Raw genomic sequence first — 18,268 nt, forward strand, 5'->3', positions numbered from 1 at the left:
CAGATTTTAAAGAACTGTTGTTGACTTGTAAGGTTCTGAAATGTTTTGTATTGCATTAACTTATGGAACTTATCAAGCATTATCATTATGAACTGCATTAAGGATTTGGTAATATATGGAAAATGCTCAACAATTATTTAAAAAAAAAAAAAATCTTACAGCCATGGCTTCAGGGATCAACTCTGTCTGTCTTTAGCAGTACTGAAGTGCCGGTCTAACTGGAAGCCAAACTGTGATGCCCTCTGTCCATATTTTTTTAAGGGCCACTTCACATATAGCATGATTTATACCAAACGACAACCACTTTAGATCAGAGCCATCTGCACGGCTGCAAACCCTCCCTGGAGCCTGACGCACACCTGCTAAACAAAGGGCTGTGATTTTGGCTCTCTGTTGGGACTGTTTACACAGAGACTGCTACCTGCTGCTTTGGACTTGAATTAACAGTCTTTTTCAAGACTTTTTTACCTTTTTATTTTTTTTTTACTTTTTTACTGTGCTCCAACGCCTAAGGAAGACCTCTAACGGTCGAAACATCGCGACGGAGCACTTTTATCAGCTAACTTTCATCAGCGTTGGCAAGCTAACTAGCTTGCTAACGCTTTCGTTTTTATTTATTTTTTTTATTTTTTTATTTTTTTTCTCTTTTAGCACTGTTGTCGTGGGTTATCTGTGCTGCTCCACAGCGTGTTTAGTTGATTTTTATTTTATTTTAGCACCGTTGTCGTGCGTTCGCTGTTGTCGTGCGTTGCCTGTGCTGCTTCATGGCCTGTTTGGTGCCTTGATTGGGGCACTCCTTCTGCTGAATCACCTTTAAATTATTTACACATTATTCACTTTGTGTGTTTTTAGGAATCCGCTAGGTTGCGTAGCTACTAGCTCTTAGCCGATTTAGCATGGCGGCTTCTCCTGTCTCACCCGCACTTTTCTGCTCTGGGTGTGAAATGTTTAGTTATTCCTCGGCCTCCTTTAGCAGTAACGGTACTTGTAATAAGTGCAGCTTATTCGTAGCTTTGGAGGCCAGGCTGGGCGAATTGGAGACTCGGCTCCGCACCTTGGAAAATTCTACAGCTAGCCAGGCCCCTGTAGTCGGTGCGGACCAAGGTAGCTTAGCCGCCGCTAGTTCCCCCCTGGCAGATCCCGGGCAGTCGGGAAAGCAGGCTGACTGGGTGACTGTGAGGAGGAAGCGTAGTCCTAAACAGAAGCCCCGTGTACACCGTCAACCCGTTCACATCTCTAACCGTTTTTCCCCACTCGACGATACACTCGCCGAGGAACAAACTCTGGTTATTGGCGACTCTGTTTTGAGAAATGTGAAGTTAGTGACACCAGCAACCATTGTCAATTGTCTTCCGGGGGCCAGAGCAGGCGACATCGAAGGACATTTGAAATTGCTGGCTAAGGCTAAGCGTAAATTTGGTAAGATTGTAATTCACGTCGGCAGTAATGACACTCGGTTACGCCAATCGGAGGTCACTAAAATTAACATTAAATCGGTGTGTAACTTTGCAAAAACAATGTCGGACTCTGTTGTTTTCTCTGGGCCCCTCCCCAATCGGACCGGGAGTGACATGTTTAGCCGCATGTTCTCCTTGAATTGCTGGCTGTCTGAGTGGTGTCCAAAAAATGAGGTGGGCTTCATTGATAATTGGCAAAGCTTCTGGGGAAAACCTGGTCTTGTTAGGAGAGACGGCATCCATCCCACTTTAGATGGAGCAGCTCTCATTTCTAGAAATCTGGCCAATTTTCTTGGATCCTCCAAACTGTGACTGTCCAGCGTTGGGACCAGGAGGCAGAGCTGTGGTCTTATACACCTCTCTGCAGCTTCTCTCCCCCTGCCATCCCCTCGTTGCCCCATCCCCGTAGAGACGGTGCCTGCTCCCAGACCACCAATAACCAGCAAAAATCTATTTAAGCATAAAAATTCAAAAAGAAAAAATAATATAGCACCTTCAATTGCACCACAGACTAAAACAGTTAAATGTGGTCTATTAAACATTAGGTCTCTCTCTTCTAAGTCCCTGTTGGTAAATGATATAATAATTGATCAACGTATTGATTTATTCTGCCTAACAGAAACCTGGTTACAGCAGGATGAATATGTTAGTTTAAATGAGTCAACACCCCCGAGTCACACTAACTGTCAGAATGCTCGTAGCACGGGCCGTGGCGGAGGATTAGCAGCAATCTTCCATTCCAGCTTATTAATTAATCAAAAACCTAGACAGAGCTTTAATTCATTTGAAAGCTTGTCTCTTAGTCTTGTCCATCCAAATTGGAAGTCCCAAAAACCAGTTTTATTTGTTATTATCTATCGTCCACCTGGTCGTTACTGTGAGTTTCTCTGTGAATTTTCAGACCTTTTGTCTGACTTAGTGCTTAGCTCAGATAAGATAATTATAGTGGGCGATTTTAACATCCACACAGATGCTGAGAATGACAGCCTCAACACTGCATTTAATCTATTATTAGACTCTATCGGCTTTGCTCAAAAAGTAAATGAGTCCACCCACCACTTTAATCATATCTTAGATCTTGTTCTGACTTATGGTATGGAAATAGAAGACTTAACAGTATTCCCTGAAAACTCCCTTCTGTCTGATCATTTTTTAATAACATTTACATTTACCCTGATGGACTACCCTGCAGTGGGGAATAAGTTTCATTACACTAGAAGTCTTTCAGAAAGCGCTGTAACTAGGTTTAAGGATATGATTCCTTCGTTATGTTCTCTAATGTCATATACCAACACAGAGCAGAGTAGCTACCTAAACTCTGTAAGGGAGTTAGAGTATCTCGTCAATAGTTTTACATCCTCTTTGAAGACAACTTTGGATGCTGTAGCTCCTCTGAAAAAGAGAGCTTTAAATCAGAAGTGTCTGACTCCGTGGTATAACTCACAAACTCGTAGCTTAAAGCAGATAACCCGTAAGTTGGAGAGGAAATGGCGTCTCACTAATTTAGAAGATCTTCACTTAGCCTGGAAAAAGAGTTTGTTGCTCTATAAAAAAGCCCTCCGTAAAGCTAGGACATCTTTCTACTCATCACTAATTGAAGAAAATAGGAATAACCTCAGGTTTCTTTTCAGCACTGTAGCTAAGCTGACAAAGAGTCAGAGCTCTATTGAGCTGAGTATTCCATTAACTTTAACTAGTAATGACTTCATGACTTTCTTTGCTAACAAAATTTTGACTATTAGAGAAAAAATTACTCATAACCATCCCAAAGATGTATCGTTATCTTTGGCTGCTTTCAGTGATGCCGGTATTTGGTTAGACTCTTTCTCTCCGGTTGTTCTGTCTGAGTTATTTTCATTGGTTGCTTCGTCCAAACCATTGGCATGTTTATTGGACCCCATTCCTGCCAGGCTGCTCAAGGAAGTCCTACCATTATTTAATGCTTCAATCTTAAATATGATCAATCTATCTTTGTTAGTTGGTTATGTACCACAGGCCTTTAAGGTGGCAGTAATTAAACCATTACTTAAAAAGCCATCACTTGACCCAGCTATCTTAGCTAATTATAGGCCAATTTCCAACCTTCCTTTTCTCTCAAAGATTCTTGAGAGGGTAGTTGTAAAACAGCTAACTGATCACCTGCAGAGGAATGGTCTATTTGAAGAGTTTCAGTCAGGTTTTAGAATTCATCATAGTACAGAAACAGCATTAGTGAAGGTTACAAATGATCTTCTTATGGCTTCGGACAGTGGACTTATCTCTGTGCTTGTTCTGTTGGACCTCAGTGCTGCTTTTGATACTGTTGACCATAAAATTTTATTACAGAGATTAGAGCATGTCATAGGTATTAAAGGCACTGTGCTGCGGTGGTTTGAATCATATTTGTCTAATAGATTACAGTTTGTTCATGTAAATGGGGAATCTTCTTCACAGACTAAAGTTAATTATGGAGTTCCACAAGGTTCTGTGCTAGGACCAATTTTATTCACTTTATACATGCTTCCCTTAGGCAGTATTATTAGACGGTATTGCTTAAATTTTCATTGTTACGCAGATGATACCCAGCTTTATCTATCCATGAAGCCAGAGGATACACACCAATTAGCTAAACTGCAGGATTGTCTTACAGACATAAAGACATGGATGACCTCTAATTTCCTGCTTTTAAACTCAGATAAAACTGAAGTTATTGTACTTGGCCCCACAAATCTTAGAAGCATGGTGTCTAACCAGATCGTTACTCTGGATGGCATTTCCATGATCTCTAGTAATACTGTGAGAAATCTTGGAGTCATTTTTGATCAGGATATGTCATTCAAAGCGCATATTAAACAAATATGTAGGACTGCCTTTTTGCATTTACGCAATATCTCTAAAATCAGAAAGGTCTTGTCTCAGAGTGATGCTGAAAAACTAATTCATGCATTTATTTCCTCTAGGCTGGACTATTGTAATTCATTATTATCAGGTTGTCCTAAAAGTTCCCTAAAAAGCCTTCAGTTGGTTCAGAATGCTGCAGCTAGAATACTGACGGGGACTAGCAGGAGAGAGCATATCTCACCCGTGTTGGCCTCTCTTCATTGGCTTCCTGTTAATTCTAGAATAGAATTTAAAATTCTTCTTCTTACTTATAAGGTTTTGAATAATCAGGTCCCATCTTATTTTAGGGACCTCATAGTACCATATTACCCCATTAGAGCGCTTCGCTCTCAGACTGCGGGCTTACTTGTAGTTCCTAGGGTTTGTAAGAGTAGAATGGGAGGCAGAGCCTTCAGCTTTCAGGCTCCTCTCCTGTGGAACCAGCTCCCAATTCAGATCAGGGAGACAGATACCCTCTCTACTTTTAAGATTAGGCTTAAAACTTTCCTTTTCGCTAAGGCTTATAGTTAGGGCTGGATCGGGTGACCCTGGACCATCCCTTGGTTATGCTGCTTTAGACGTAGATTGTGGGGGGGTTCCCATGATGCACTGTTTCTTTCTCTTTTTGCTCCGTATGCATCACTCTGCATTTAATCATTAGTGATCGATCTCTGCCCCCCTTCACGGCATGTCTTTTTCCTGGTTTTTTCCCTCAGCCCCAACCAGTCTCAGCAGAAGACTGCCCCTCCCTGAGCCTGGTTCTGCTGGAGGTTTCTTCCTGTTAAAAGGGAGTTTTTCCTTCCCACTGTTGCCAAGTGCTTGCTCATAGGGGGTCGTTTTGACCGTTGGGGTTTTTTATAATTATTGTATGGCCTTGCCTTACAATATGGAGCGCCTTGGGGCAACTGTTTGTTGTGATTTGGCGCTATATAAGAAAAAAGATGATGGTTGAGTTGTTGATTTATGTTGACTAGCCCATGAAGGAGGAATTGCATGCCAATTGCGAAAAATCGGAGCTGCCTGCAACACCTCATACATGTGTCACTACTGCCTCCAACGCCTTGTACATCTGTTGCTACAACTATTTGCACACACCAGTGGCTGGAAGACAGAGTGTGCCCTGTGAGAGCCTATTTGATCCCTCTCACAGCAGGGGTTGGCCAAATTCCAGGTGACACACACGAACATCTAACGCCACTCACTTGGCACTTAGAAAATGTGTGGCCATTCGCACTATTAGCACGAAAACAGTCAGTAGACGATCACTTTCAAGCTGGATGTGAAATTTGTCTAAGTGTCCCCACAAATATGAAGTTGCTAAGTACACATGTGGCATGCCAGAGTGTCGGCTCCCTCCACAACACGTGTGCATGTGTTTCACACGCTTGTGTGTGTGTGTGTGTGGTTTGCCCCCCCCACAGGCGAGGTGCCTCTCATCTGATCACAGAGTGACACCTTGGTCTGCGCGCTGAATGGACAGAGGGTGTAGCTGGCTGCCAACAGCAGCTGCTTTTGACATCTCTGGTCCTGGACATCACAGCTGCAGAACACGTACCGTGTTTTGACAGACACACGTGTGTGTGTGTGTGTGTGTGTGTGTGTGTGTGTGTGTGTGTGTGTGTGTGTGTGTGTGTGTGTGTGCTTTCTGTCCTCACATGGAAATACATAAAAACATATGTTGATTTTGTGACAGGCTGGAGAGTGCGCACAGCGCGCATACTGGCAGGCTGTCCCAGGTGATACGGACCATCAGATCATAACACGCAGCGGGTGACCTGAATGTCATGTCACCTACGTGAGCTCTGTTCCCCATGATGTGGTGTCTGTCCTGAGGTGTGCCGTCCACATGACACGCTTGTTGGGGTGGACACATGCGCGGGGCCAGCTGGACATGCCGGGATCAGCAGATGTGGACATGATACGGGCACACTGCTCCATTCATGTCATTTACAGACTGTACGTCTGTGACCATGGGTCATCTACAGAGGAACAGACAGTTCGCACTTGTATTGTCCGCTTGGTAATAGGGATTCAATAAAATGCAGTGTTTTTTATGGTTTCTGTGTAGGCTCTAAGTTGTCCAGGTGGTTTCCATAGTAGAGATGCTTGAATCTTCGACTGGACTGGGTTGCTTGACGCGAGGACGTTTCGTTTCAAATCGCAGAAGCTTCCTCAGCTAAAATTCTTGCTCTGGTAGTCTGACTTCTGCCTGACTCTTGTAGAGTTCTCTACAAGTCACTTTTTTATGGTGTGTGGTTTTATTTATTTATTTATTTTAAAATACGTCCATCTCCTTGTTGATTTCAGGCATTTTTCCACACCTTTTACAGGCCAGCAATGGTAGCGCAGTGGTAAAGTTTCTGGCTGGCAATCAGAGCTTTTGTAAATTGTTTGAATCCCATGGGTGGCATGTATTTTTTTTTCCATAGCAGCTGCACGATGTGGTTACACATGCTCCAGCTGCTCGCATTGTGTTCAGGCTGCGACAGTGTCATGCACGAGCCCGTCATGTGCATGAAACTGTCGCGGCGGGATCCATCGGCTTGATGTTTTCGCGGTTCGCTCATATGAGCTGTTCCACCGTGATTCACACTGATTTGTACTTATTCATACTATGTATGAAGGTGCCCTAAGAAATGCTAACAGGGAGTTCATCACAGGTGGCCCAAAACATTAGGTCATTAGTAGAGGCAAAAAAGTGTTTAGTAAAGACAAAAAACAATTACTATTAACCCATGATGCAGACATCAGCACAACTTGGATGAGAACCAAACATACATTTTCGGACAAAACTACTAAATATCACTGAAGAGTCGAGTTCCTCTTTACAGAAAAAAGGATCTCTGGTCATCATGTAAGACCAGCGTGTCCAACCAGTCAATCGCAGGCTGAGTTCCAGTTTATTGTATAATGAGAAAAAAAAAGTCTCACATTCTTCTTTCTATATGTGCGTGCACAGAGTATGGTTGCTTGGTTGTAACTAAGGACTTGAAAGGGTGCGAGATCCTAGACTAGAGTGAGTGAATACTACAATGTTGGAAGCTAAAAAACTAAAACGTATCATTTTCATTCAGAGTGGGAGACGGATCATTTTTTTACTGTATCTGAATGCCAAATCTTGGTGTGCCCAACCAGACAGTCACAGTCTACCAGTTGATCGTGGGCTGAGTTCCAGTTGAATAAAAAAAAAAAAAAATCTCACACGCTTTTTTCTATCCGTGCATTTCGTTTATTTAAATGTGAAGTCCTTCTGTCTGCAGTCTGCAGAAGTGATTATTCCGTGCGGAGCTGGAGGAGACGTGCAGAACACACAGATCTGCTGCTGCACACAGATAAATTTCTAGAATGGTTTTCTGAATTGTTGTCTGAAATTAAAGAATTTCTGAAATGGTCAAACCATGCTGAATATGCAGAGCTAGAAGACAGTCAGTGGCTCTTGGATTTAGCCTTTCTTACTGATCTGACTGGCAAGCTCAGTAACTTGAATCTAGAACTGCAGGGTAAGGACAAACATAATTAAAATGATCAGCTCTGTGAACATGTTTAAAAGCAAGTTACACGTGCTATCAAGCAGGTTGCAACAGTGTGATCTGCGTTACTTTCCACACATGGACACAGAACATCAGTGTCATGACGAAGACTGCGGAGCTTGAGAGTGCATGTAACAGGGTAATAATATCCTAGTCGAATTCCGCCAAATTAACTCAAATACTCACTTTTTTGTTATAATAAGTTCATATTATATGTATATATACCTGTTTGGCATTGAAGAGTGAGAAGTGCGTGTCTCTGAACGCACCTCACACAACACGCAGCTGGTGCACGGGGAGGGGCAGACTCAGTGCAGCTTGGACTGTGTGAGAGGTAAGACGTATGAAACTGGGTCCTGATACTGAGCACATTTTCTGTAAATTCACGTTCTGTCCACAACTTATTTCCAACTTTAATGGTGCAGAGGTGTCTTTTGTGTGTGTGTGTGTGAAATGTTAAATGTAAGTTTTTGGGCCGAGAGTAATGTTTAGCTGGCACATGGTTTAAGCTAGCCGAGGGGTGCTCTGCTGTAGAGTCAATGTAAACTTACTTGCACCACACACTGCAGACGTGGCCTGTACTAATTTTATTTTACTGTTTTATTTTCTTAGTTGTGTTCTCTTATGAAGAGAGGTGTCTTGGACCACTGTGCTCACTACAGTTTTTTCTTTTTATGTCCAAACGGGTATGAGTTTGACAATTGTTCTGTCTTAATTTTTCTGTTCTATTTACTGTTATAGTTGTATATAAACGTGAATGACTGTTTTTATTTTACATAATTGTACATATTATTTGGTTTATTCATGTACTCAGTGCAGCATGGACTGTGTGAGAGTTGTGTTCTCTTATGAAGAGAGGTGTCTTGGACCACTGTGCTCACTACAGTTTTTTTCTTTTTATGTCCAAACAGTGCAGCTTGGACTGTGTGAGAATAAAGACAGTCAGACCACATCCAGCTTCTGTCATCCTTCCCACACCACTCAACAGAACACAACACAGTGAAACCCGGTTACATGCACACTATGATGATCAAGTGCAGAGCATCTTGTCAGAATTTGACAGGTGGTTTACTGACTTTGCATCCATTGAGCCTGTTGTCAGTTTTCTTTGTTTTTTCCATTTGGGAAAATATAGATGTGGATATAGATATGGATATATAGATGTGAATTTCTCCTCTGTGAGATCAATAAAGTTTATCTATCTATAACATCCAAAATAGCATCACTCTTCAACCTGGATAGCTGTGCTATTGAGAATGAGCTCCTCATACTGAAAAATGACATTGAATTCAAATCCAGAGCAACACCTGACATGAATGTCCAATTCTGGAATTTAATGCAGAAAGAGAAGTGCTCCAACTTCAGACAAACTGTAAAGAATTTGACTGCACTTTTTGGATCAACATATTTCTGTGAGTCTGCCTTTTCACATATGAAAATCATCAAGTCAAAATACAGATCCACCATGACTGATGACCACCTTGCGACCTGTTTACGGCTGGCACTCAGCTCCTACTCTCCAGAGTATGAAAGACTAGCTTCCTCCTCTCAGTGCCAGAAAGCCCACTAAGGAAGGGAATAACTTTTCCAACTTGAATTAGGCATTGTATTATTTGAGATGTTTGTTGTTGTGTTGTCACGGACCAGTCCTAAGCCTACTTGTGCTTATTCTTTGCGCCACAAACATTTACCTCAACAGGTGAGCTCCATTAACTCACACACTCGCCGCAAGTCTTGATTTGGCTTTATTTGTGGTCAGGATGTGGTCCCCGAAAATTTAGACAACCTAGAAAACTCAATTTTGATTTGACCATTTTTGGGAGGGATCCTCAGTGCACACAGTTCTGGACGATGATTTCTTCTTCCTCCTCTGGCTGCTGCAGGTCAGAGATGAGGACAGACAATTCTGTGCAGAAGATTCCTGATGATTCTAAGTTTACACGCGCCTGCCACGTGTATAAATCCTGGCCCAATCTGAATTGGCAGTAAGGAAAAAAAAAAAAAGAGTCGCATCCAAAAACGTTGAGTCGTCAGGAATCTTGCACACTTACGAAGTCCTCATTGCTGACCTCCAGATGAAGAAATCTTCACCATCCAAGAAGGAATCACACTTCAGATGGCTGAAATTATTAAAATATGGCAAGGTAAGCTGATCTTCAGTTTTTTGGTCAACTTAACTCAGTTTCAGATAATTCACAGTTGGATTTTGTGGACCACAGCTCACGCAGGTTAACGGGGCTCACCTGTATTATTATTATTGTTATTATTAAGATTTTATCTTTGTGCCACAAAATTGTTTTAATATATTGGTGCACAGTAAATTGCGCTATGCTATGGCTTTCAATATGGCTTGATAGGTCTCGATACAGTGACAAATTTAAAAGTAGGTCTTGGTTCAAAAAAGGTTGGGCACCCCTAATGTAAGATATTTACACTCAGATAATAACTATGTCATCATCTCAAATATAAATATTTCTGTCATCAGTACAGACACACAGGTAGAAAGGCTGCACTTTCTTGTTCACCCGCAGATAGTCTGAAGTCAGAAAACAGACTTATGGATAGCGTCGTCCAAAAAAAGGAAATATCTTTATTTTCCTGACTCTGTTAGCATGCCCCATGCTAACAGCTGACCTGTGTGATGGTGACAGTGCAACTAATGAGATATTTAATATTGGACCTAAGGTTAACAAAAACTGGATAGCGAGCAACTTTCCAAGAGCACTGCTGACAAAAATGCGAGATACAAGTGTGAGAGGAGGACAGTGTCCGACAAAGCCCAGAGCAGAAACACGAGCTAACGTTAGCTTTACTCATCACTTTAGCAGGCTACTCAACAACACAGCATTTTATGACAGACAATGAAATGTGCAGACACGTATAAAATGTTATTCCTAAAAAAGTATTTTGGCAAAAACAATGCGGTACATAAGATAAATTATTATTTTGGTGTTAAATCTGTTTACCTGCATCCATCTCGACGGTCTTCACCCCAACTTGTTTGTTGTGACAACATCGGGCCAATAGGAAGGGGCCATTTGCAGCAGAATTCAGGAAGAGGCGGAGCCGTTCTTATAAACACCAATGGGATTACAGTGTGCAGTGGAGGGCGGGATGTGCTCGTTTGTCACTGTGTGTCTATCACAGATATGTACATGTGACCTCATCCTCTCACTAAGCAGCGCTGCGTACATGATTTGTAGATCAGCGCTCCGCCTGCGACGTGTCATATGTCTGTGTCGTGGCAGCAGCGTCGTCAGCATTTACCTTGTTTATTTTGACCTGGAGAGAGACCTCTCTGCAGCTTCTCTCCCCCTGCCATCCCCTCATTACCCCATCCCCGTAGAGACGGTGCCTGCTCCCAGACCACCAATAACCAGCAAAAATCTATTTAAGCATAAAAATTCAAAAAGAAAAAATAATATAGCACCTTCAACTGCACCACAGACTAAAACAGTTAAATGTGGTCTATTAAACATTAGGTCTCTCTCTTCTAAGTCCCTGTTGGTAAATGATATAATAATTGATCAACATATTGATTTATTCTGCCTTACAGAAACCTGGTTACAGCAGGATGAATATGTTAGTTTAAATGAGTCAATACCCCCGAGTCACACTAACTGTCAGAACGCTCGTAGCACGGGCCGGGGCGGAGGATTAGCAGCAATCTTCCATTCCAGCTTATTAATTAATCAAAAACCCAGACAGAGCTTTAATTCATTTGAAAGCTTGACTCTTAGTCTTGTCCATCCAAATTGGAAGTCCCAAAAACCAGTTTTATTTGTTATTATCTATCGTCCACCTGGTCGTTACTGTGAGTTTCTCTGTGAATTTTCAGACCTTTTGTCTGACTTAGTGCTTAGCTCAGATAAGATAATTATAGTGGGCGATTTTAACATCCACACAGATGCTGAGAATGACAGCCTCAACACTGCATTTAATCTATTATTAGACTCTATCGGCTTTGCTCAAAAAGTAAATGAGTCCACCCACCACTTTAATCATATCTTAGATCTTGTTCTGACTTATGGTATGGAAATAGAAGACTTAACAGTATTCCCTGAAAACTCCCTTCTGTCTGATCATTTCTTAATAACATTTACATTTACTCTGATGGACTACCCTGCAGTGGGGAATAAGTTTCATTACACTAGAAGTCTTTCAGAAAGCGCTGTAACTAGGTTTAAGGATATGATTCCTTCTTTATGTTCTCTAATGTCATATACCAACACAGAGCAGAGTAGCTACCTAAACTCTGTAAGGGAGTTAGAGTATCTCGTCAATAGTTTTACATCCTCTTTGAAGACAACTTTGGATGCTGTAGCTCCTCTGAAAAAGAGAGCTTTAAATCAGAAGTGTCTGACTCCGTGGTATAACTCACAAACTCGTAGCTTAAAGCAGATAACCCGTAAGTTGGAGAGGAAATGGCGTCTCACTAATTTAGAAGATCTTCACTTAGCCTGGAAAAAGAGTTTGTTGCTCTATAAAAAAGCCCTCCATAAAGCTAGGACATCTTTCTACTCATCACTAATTGAAGAAAATAAGAATAACCTCAGGTTTCTTTTCAGCACTGTAGCTAGGCTGACAAAGAGTCAGAGCTCTATTGAGCTGAGTATTCCATTAACTTTAACTAGTAATGACTTCATGACTTTCTTTGCTAACAAAATTTTGACTATTAGAGAAAAAATTACTCATAACCATCCCAAAGATGTATCGTTATCTTTGGCTGCTTTCAGTGATGCCGGTATTTGGTTAGACTCTTTCTCTCCGGTTGTTCTGTCTGAGTTATTTTCATTGGTTGCTTCGTCCAAACCATCGGCATGTTTATTGGACCCCATTCCTGCCAGGCTGCTCAAGGAAGTCTTACCATTATTTAATGCTTCAATCTTAAATATGATCAGTCTATCTTTGTTAGTTGGTTATGTACCACAGGCCTTTAAGGTGGCAGTAATTAAACCATTACTTAAAAAGCCATCACTTGACCCAGCTATCTTAGCTAATTATAGGCCAATTTCCAACCTTCCTTTTCTCTCAAAGATTCTTGAGAGGGTAGTTGTAAAACAGCTAACTGATCACCTGCAGAGGAATGGTCTATTTGAAGAGTTTCAGTCAGGTTTTAGAATTCATCATAGTACAGAAACAGCATTAGTGAAGGTTACAAATGATCTTCTTATGGCTTCGGACAGTGGACTTATCTCTGTGCTTGTTCTGTTGGACCTCAGTGCTGCTTTTGATACTGTTGACCATAAAATTTTATTACAGAGATTAGAGCATGTCATAGGTATTAAAGGCATTGCGCTGCGGTGGTTTGAATCATATTTGTCTAATAGATTACAGTTTGTTCATGTAAATGGGGAATCTTCTTCACAGACTAAAGTTAATTATGGAGTTCCACAAGGTTCTGTGCTAGGACCAATTTTATTCACTTTATACATGCTTCCCTTAGGCAGTATTATTAGACGGTATTGCTTAAATTTTCATTGTTACGCAGATGATACCCAGCTTTATCTATCCATGAAGCCAGAGGATACACACCAATTAGCTAAACTGCAGGATTGTCTTACAGACATAAAGACATGGATGACCTCTAATTTCCTGCTTTTAAACTCAGATAAAACTGAAGTTATTGTACTTGGCCCCACAAATCTTAGAAGCATGGTATCTAACCAGATCGTTACTCTGGATGGCATTTCCCTGGTCTCTAGTAATACTGTGAGAAATCTTGGAGTCATTTTTGATCAGGATATGTCATTCAAAGCGCATATTAAACAAATATGTAGGACTGCCTTTTTGCATTTACGCAATATCTCTAAAATCAGAAAGGTCTTGTCTCAGAGTGATGCTGAAAAACTAATTCATGCATTTATTTCCTCTAGGCTGGACTATTGTAATTCATTATTATCAGGTTGTCCTAAAAGTTCCCTAAAAAGCCTTCAGTTGGTTCAGAATGCTGCAGCTAGAGTACTGACGGGGACTAGCAGGAGAGAGCATATCTCACCCGTGTTGGCCTCTCTTCATTGGCTTCCTGTTAATTCTAGAATAGAATTTAAAATTCTTCTTCTTACTTATAAGGTTTTGAATAATCAGGTCCCATCTTATCTTAGGGACCTCGTAGTACCATATTACCCCATTAGAGCGCTTCGTTCTCAGACTGCGGGCTTACTTGTAGTTCCTAGGGTTTGTAAGAGTAGAATGGGAGGCAGAGCCTTCAGCTTTCAGGCTCCTCTCCTGTGGAACCAGCTCCCAATTCAGATCAGGGAGACAGATACCCTCTCTACTTTTAAGATTAGGCTTAAAACTTTCCTTTTCGCTAAGGCTTATAGTTAGGGCTGGATCGGGTGACCCTGGGCCATCCCTTGGTTATGCTGCTTTAGACGTAGATTGTGGGGGGGTTCCCATGATGCACTGTTTCTTTCTCTTTTTGCTCCGTATGCATCACTCTGCATTTAATCATTAGTGATCGATCTCTGCCCCCCTTCACGGCATGTCTTTTTCCTGTTTTTTTCCCTCAGCCCCAACCAGTCTCAGCAGAAGACTGCCCCTCCCTGAGCCTGGTTCTGCTGGAGGTTTCTTCCTGTTAAAAGGGAGTTTTTCCTTCCCACTGTTGTCAAGTGCTTGCTCATAGGGGGTCGTTTTGACCGTTGGGGTTTTACATAATTATTGTATGGCCTTGCCTTACAATATGGAGCGCCTTGGGGCAACTGTTTGTTGTGATTTGGCGCTATATAAGAAAAAAGTTGATTGATTGAGATAGATATAAAGATAAATAATTTGAATATATTCTGTGACAGAGTACATGATGACTTCGTCAATAATTTAACAAACCAACGTTATACTATCATAAAAAGTGCCATGAAAAGAACAAAAATCAGAAACAAAAGTGTCGTATTTTTAACAAAAAGCGAGCACAATAAATAAATGCTTTAGTTTTTTATAGTACAAATAGTGTGTATATGGACAAACAAATGAGACAAACCTGCTTTTAAATGTCACACATAGCCCGTCTAGTTTTGTTAACAAAATAACATCTAACAATCGTGATATTGTCAGTTTCTGTGTTTGAAATCTGATAATGGTTCGCAAATCATGTCCAGGAAGAGTACATCTGTACATCAAGTGTTTGGGGTGTGAACTGTGACAGAGCAGTATAATTACACTCAGAGTGCAACACTAATGCAAATTATTTCTTTGTGATTCAATGACGTCATATGGTTATGTGGGGACTTGACATTTGATGAATGAACAAATTTATCCCTGACTAACACACAACCCTTCCACCATGTAAGAGATACTTGCTGCAAACTCAATTCAATTCAATTCAATTATTTTTTTTTTTTATATAGCGCCAAATCACAACAAACAGTTGCCCCAAGGCGCTTTATATTGTAAGGCAAGGCCATACAATAATTATGTAAAACCCCAACGGTCAAAACGACCCCCTGTGAGCAAGCACTTGGCTACAGTGGGAAGGAAAAACTCCCTTTTAACAGGAAGAAACCTCCAGCAGAACCAGGCTCAGGGAGGGGCAGTCTTCTGCTGGGACTGGTTGGGGCTGAGGGAGAGAACCAGGAAAAAGACATGCTGTGGAGGGGAGCAGAGATCAATCACTAATGATTAAATGCAGAGTGCATACAGAGCAAAAAGAGAAAGAAACAGTGAAACAGAAACAGTAAACTATTTGTAATAAATATTTATGGGCTTAAGTCTGACCTTTCAAGGTCATGCATGGTCATAGGTCATGTGACAATTTGTGTGCGCATATATATATATATATATATATATATATATATATATATATATATATATATATATATATATATATATATATATATATATATATATATATATATATATATACACCTTCATGCTATTGTTTGAGTGAAGCTGGAAATGCCTTAACATCCAGGTACTTTATGAGGGATGAACTTACACAGAAACAACTGTGGATGTTCTACCAGTCCATGGTACCCAGCGTCCTCTTTTACGCTGTGGTGTGCTAGGGAAGGGGGGCAGCACATCCAAGAAGGACAAATCCAGGCTGGACAAACTGATCAGGCGGGCTGGCTCTGTGGTTAGCATGAACCTTGACTCTCTGGTAATGGTGGCAGAGAAGAGGACACTGGACAAATTGCTTGGCATTATGGATGATGCCAGTCACCTTCTGCACACCGTCATCAGCAACCAGAGGAGCCTCTTCAGACACAAACTGAACTGCTCCTTCCCAAGTGCAGTACCAACAGACTGAAAAATTCCTTTGTCCTTCAGACCATCAGATTGCACAACTCCTCTCTCGGGGGGAGAAGGAATAACAGGAAGACAGAGGAGTGGTATTTCTGGTATTTATGTATATTTTCAAATTGCTTTTTAACATTCACTTTTGATACTCTGTGTGCTTACCTTGTGTGCTGCTATACAATGCTGGCTGGAACCTCAGTTTTCCTGAGGAAGTCTTCCCACGGGAATAAAGTTCTATCAAATCTAATCTAATACCACCAATGACAAGAATCTGCACATCAAAGACATGCTGACAGAAGGAAACACCGAGCACCGCAGTCTGTCAACATCCAGTCCAAATGTAAAGTAGCTACTTTGCTTGACATTTCTCACTTTTATTTGGAGTAGAAGATTAAAATCTTGGAGAGAATGGTGAAATTCTGTGGGCCTTATCTGATGTGTCCTCCTCCACCCTGTTTCTGTCAGCTGTCATTATGCAAATGCTCCATTTAACTCACCTCTCATTTTTGTGTCTATTATCCTCTTTAGCTTCCTAATAATATTCTGATCATTAGAATATCATTAGGAAGCTAAACAGGATAAGTTATACAATCTAATGTATAACTGAAAGGACCATTAAGTGGAAATACGTAAAGTTGGATGAGGACTACAAATGCCAGATAAAAAGATGTTGTGGAAAAAAGAAAAATGTGGCTTCACTGTTACACTGTTACAGAGACAGTCTATTACTGTCATTATGTACTTCATCACTGATCCACAAAGTCACCAGGGGTGGCTAAAAATACTTTCATATCCATGGCAACTATGTGGTAAATTATCCAAAATAAACAAGGAACATATTGAAATACAAGATATAGAGGCAAAATGAGCCAAAACAAATGTAGTTCCTTTCAGCACAAACCAAGCATGAAAGTCAAAGAATTGTCTTGAGGCACAAATCTGGGGAAGGGTACAGAAACATCATCTGTAAATGGAAGAAGTTCAGATCCACCAAGACTCTTCCAAGAGCTGGCCGGCCATCTAAACTAAGCAATCAGGCGAGAAGGGCCATAGACAGGGAGGTGACCAAGAACCCGATGGTCACTCTGTCTGAACTCCAGCATTTCTCTGTGGAGAGAAGAGAACCTTCCAGAAAGCCAGCATCACTGCAGCAATCCACCAATCAGGCCTGTATGGTACAGTGGCCAGACAGAAGTCACTCTTTAGTACAGGGGTGGCCAAGTTCGGTCCTCGAGAGCCACCTTCCTGACACTCTTAGTTGTCTCCCTGCTCCAACACACCTGAATCCAATGAAAGACTCGTTAGCAGACTTTTAATGAGCCTTTCATTGGATTCAGGTGTGTTGGAGCAGGGAGACAACTAAGAGTGTCAGGAAGGTGGCTCTCGAGGACCGAACTTGGCCACCCCTGCTTTAGTAAAAGGCACATGGCAGCCCGCTTGGCGTTTGCCAAAAAGCATATGAAGAACCGTCAGACCACGAGAAACAAAACTTTCTGGTCTGACGAGACAAAGATTGAACCCTCTGGTGTGAATACCAGGCACCATCCCTACAGTGAATCAAGGTGGTGGCAGCATCATGCTGTGGGGATGTTTTTCAGTGGCAGGAACTGGGAGACTAGTCAGGATTGAGGGAAAGACGAATGCAGCAACGTACAGAGACATCAATCAATCAACTTCAATCAACTTTTTTTTTATATAGCGCCAAATCACAACAAACAGTTGCCCCAAGGCGCTTTATATTGTAAGGCAAGGCCATACAACAATCATGAAAAACCCCAACGGTCAAAACGACCCCCTGTGAGCAAGCACTTGGCAACAGTGGGAAGGAAAAACTCCCTCTTAACAGGAAGAAACCTCCAGCAGAACCAGGCTCAGGGAGGGGCAGTCTTCTGCTGAGACTGGTTGGGGCTGAGGGAAAGAACCAGGAAAAAGACATGCTGTGGAGGGGGGCAGAGATCGATCACTAATGATTAAATGCGGAGTGATGCATACAGAGCAAAAAGAGAAAGAAACAGTGCATCATGGGAACCCCCCCACAGTCTACGTCTAAAGCAGCATAACCAAGGGATAGTCCAGGGTCACCCGATCCAGCCCTAACTATAAGCCTTAGCGAAAAGGAAAGTTTTAAGCCTAATCTTAAAAGTAGAGTACATCCTGGATGAATACCTGCTCCAGAGCGCTCTTGAC

General features: G+C 41.6%; 1 protein-coding gene across 1 annotated transcript in view; it reads right to left on the reverse strand.

Moving 5' to 3' along the window:
- The window catches only part of atg4b (autophagy related 4B, cysteine peptidase), an 89,759-nt gene extending 78,872 nt beyond the window's left edge, over positions 1-10,887 (reverse strand). Inside the window, exon 1 of the mRNA XM_034180700.1 lies at positions 10,813-10,887. Within this exon, the coding sequence (XP_034036591.1) occupies positions 10,813-10,822 (10 nt within the window). The 5' untranslated portion in view covers positions 10,823-10,887. The remainder of the gene's footprint in view (positions 1-10,812) is intronic.
- Positions 10,888-18,268: the final 7,381 nt, after the last annotated feature.

The sequence above is a fragment of the Thalassophryne amazonica genome, chromosome 10 (genome assembly GCF_902500255.1).
Source record: "Thalassophryne amazonica chromosome 10, fThaAma1.1, whole genome shotgun sequence".
NCBI classification, from domain to species: Eukaryota; Metazoa; Chordata; class Actinopteri; order Batrachoidiformes; family Batrachoididae; genus Thalassophryne; species Thalassophryne amazonica.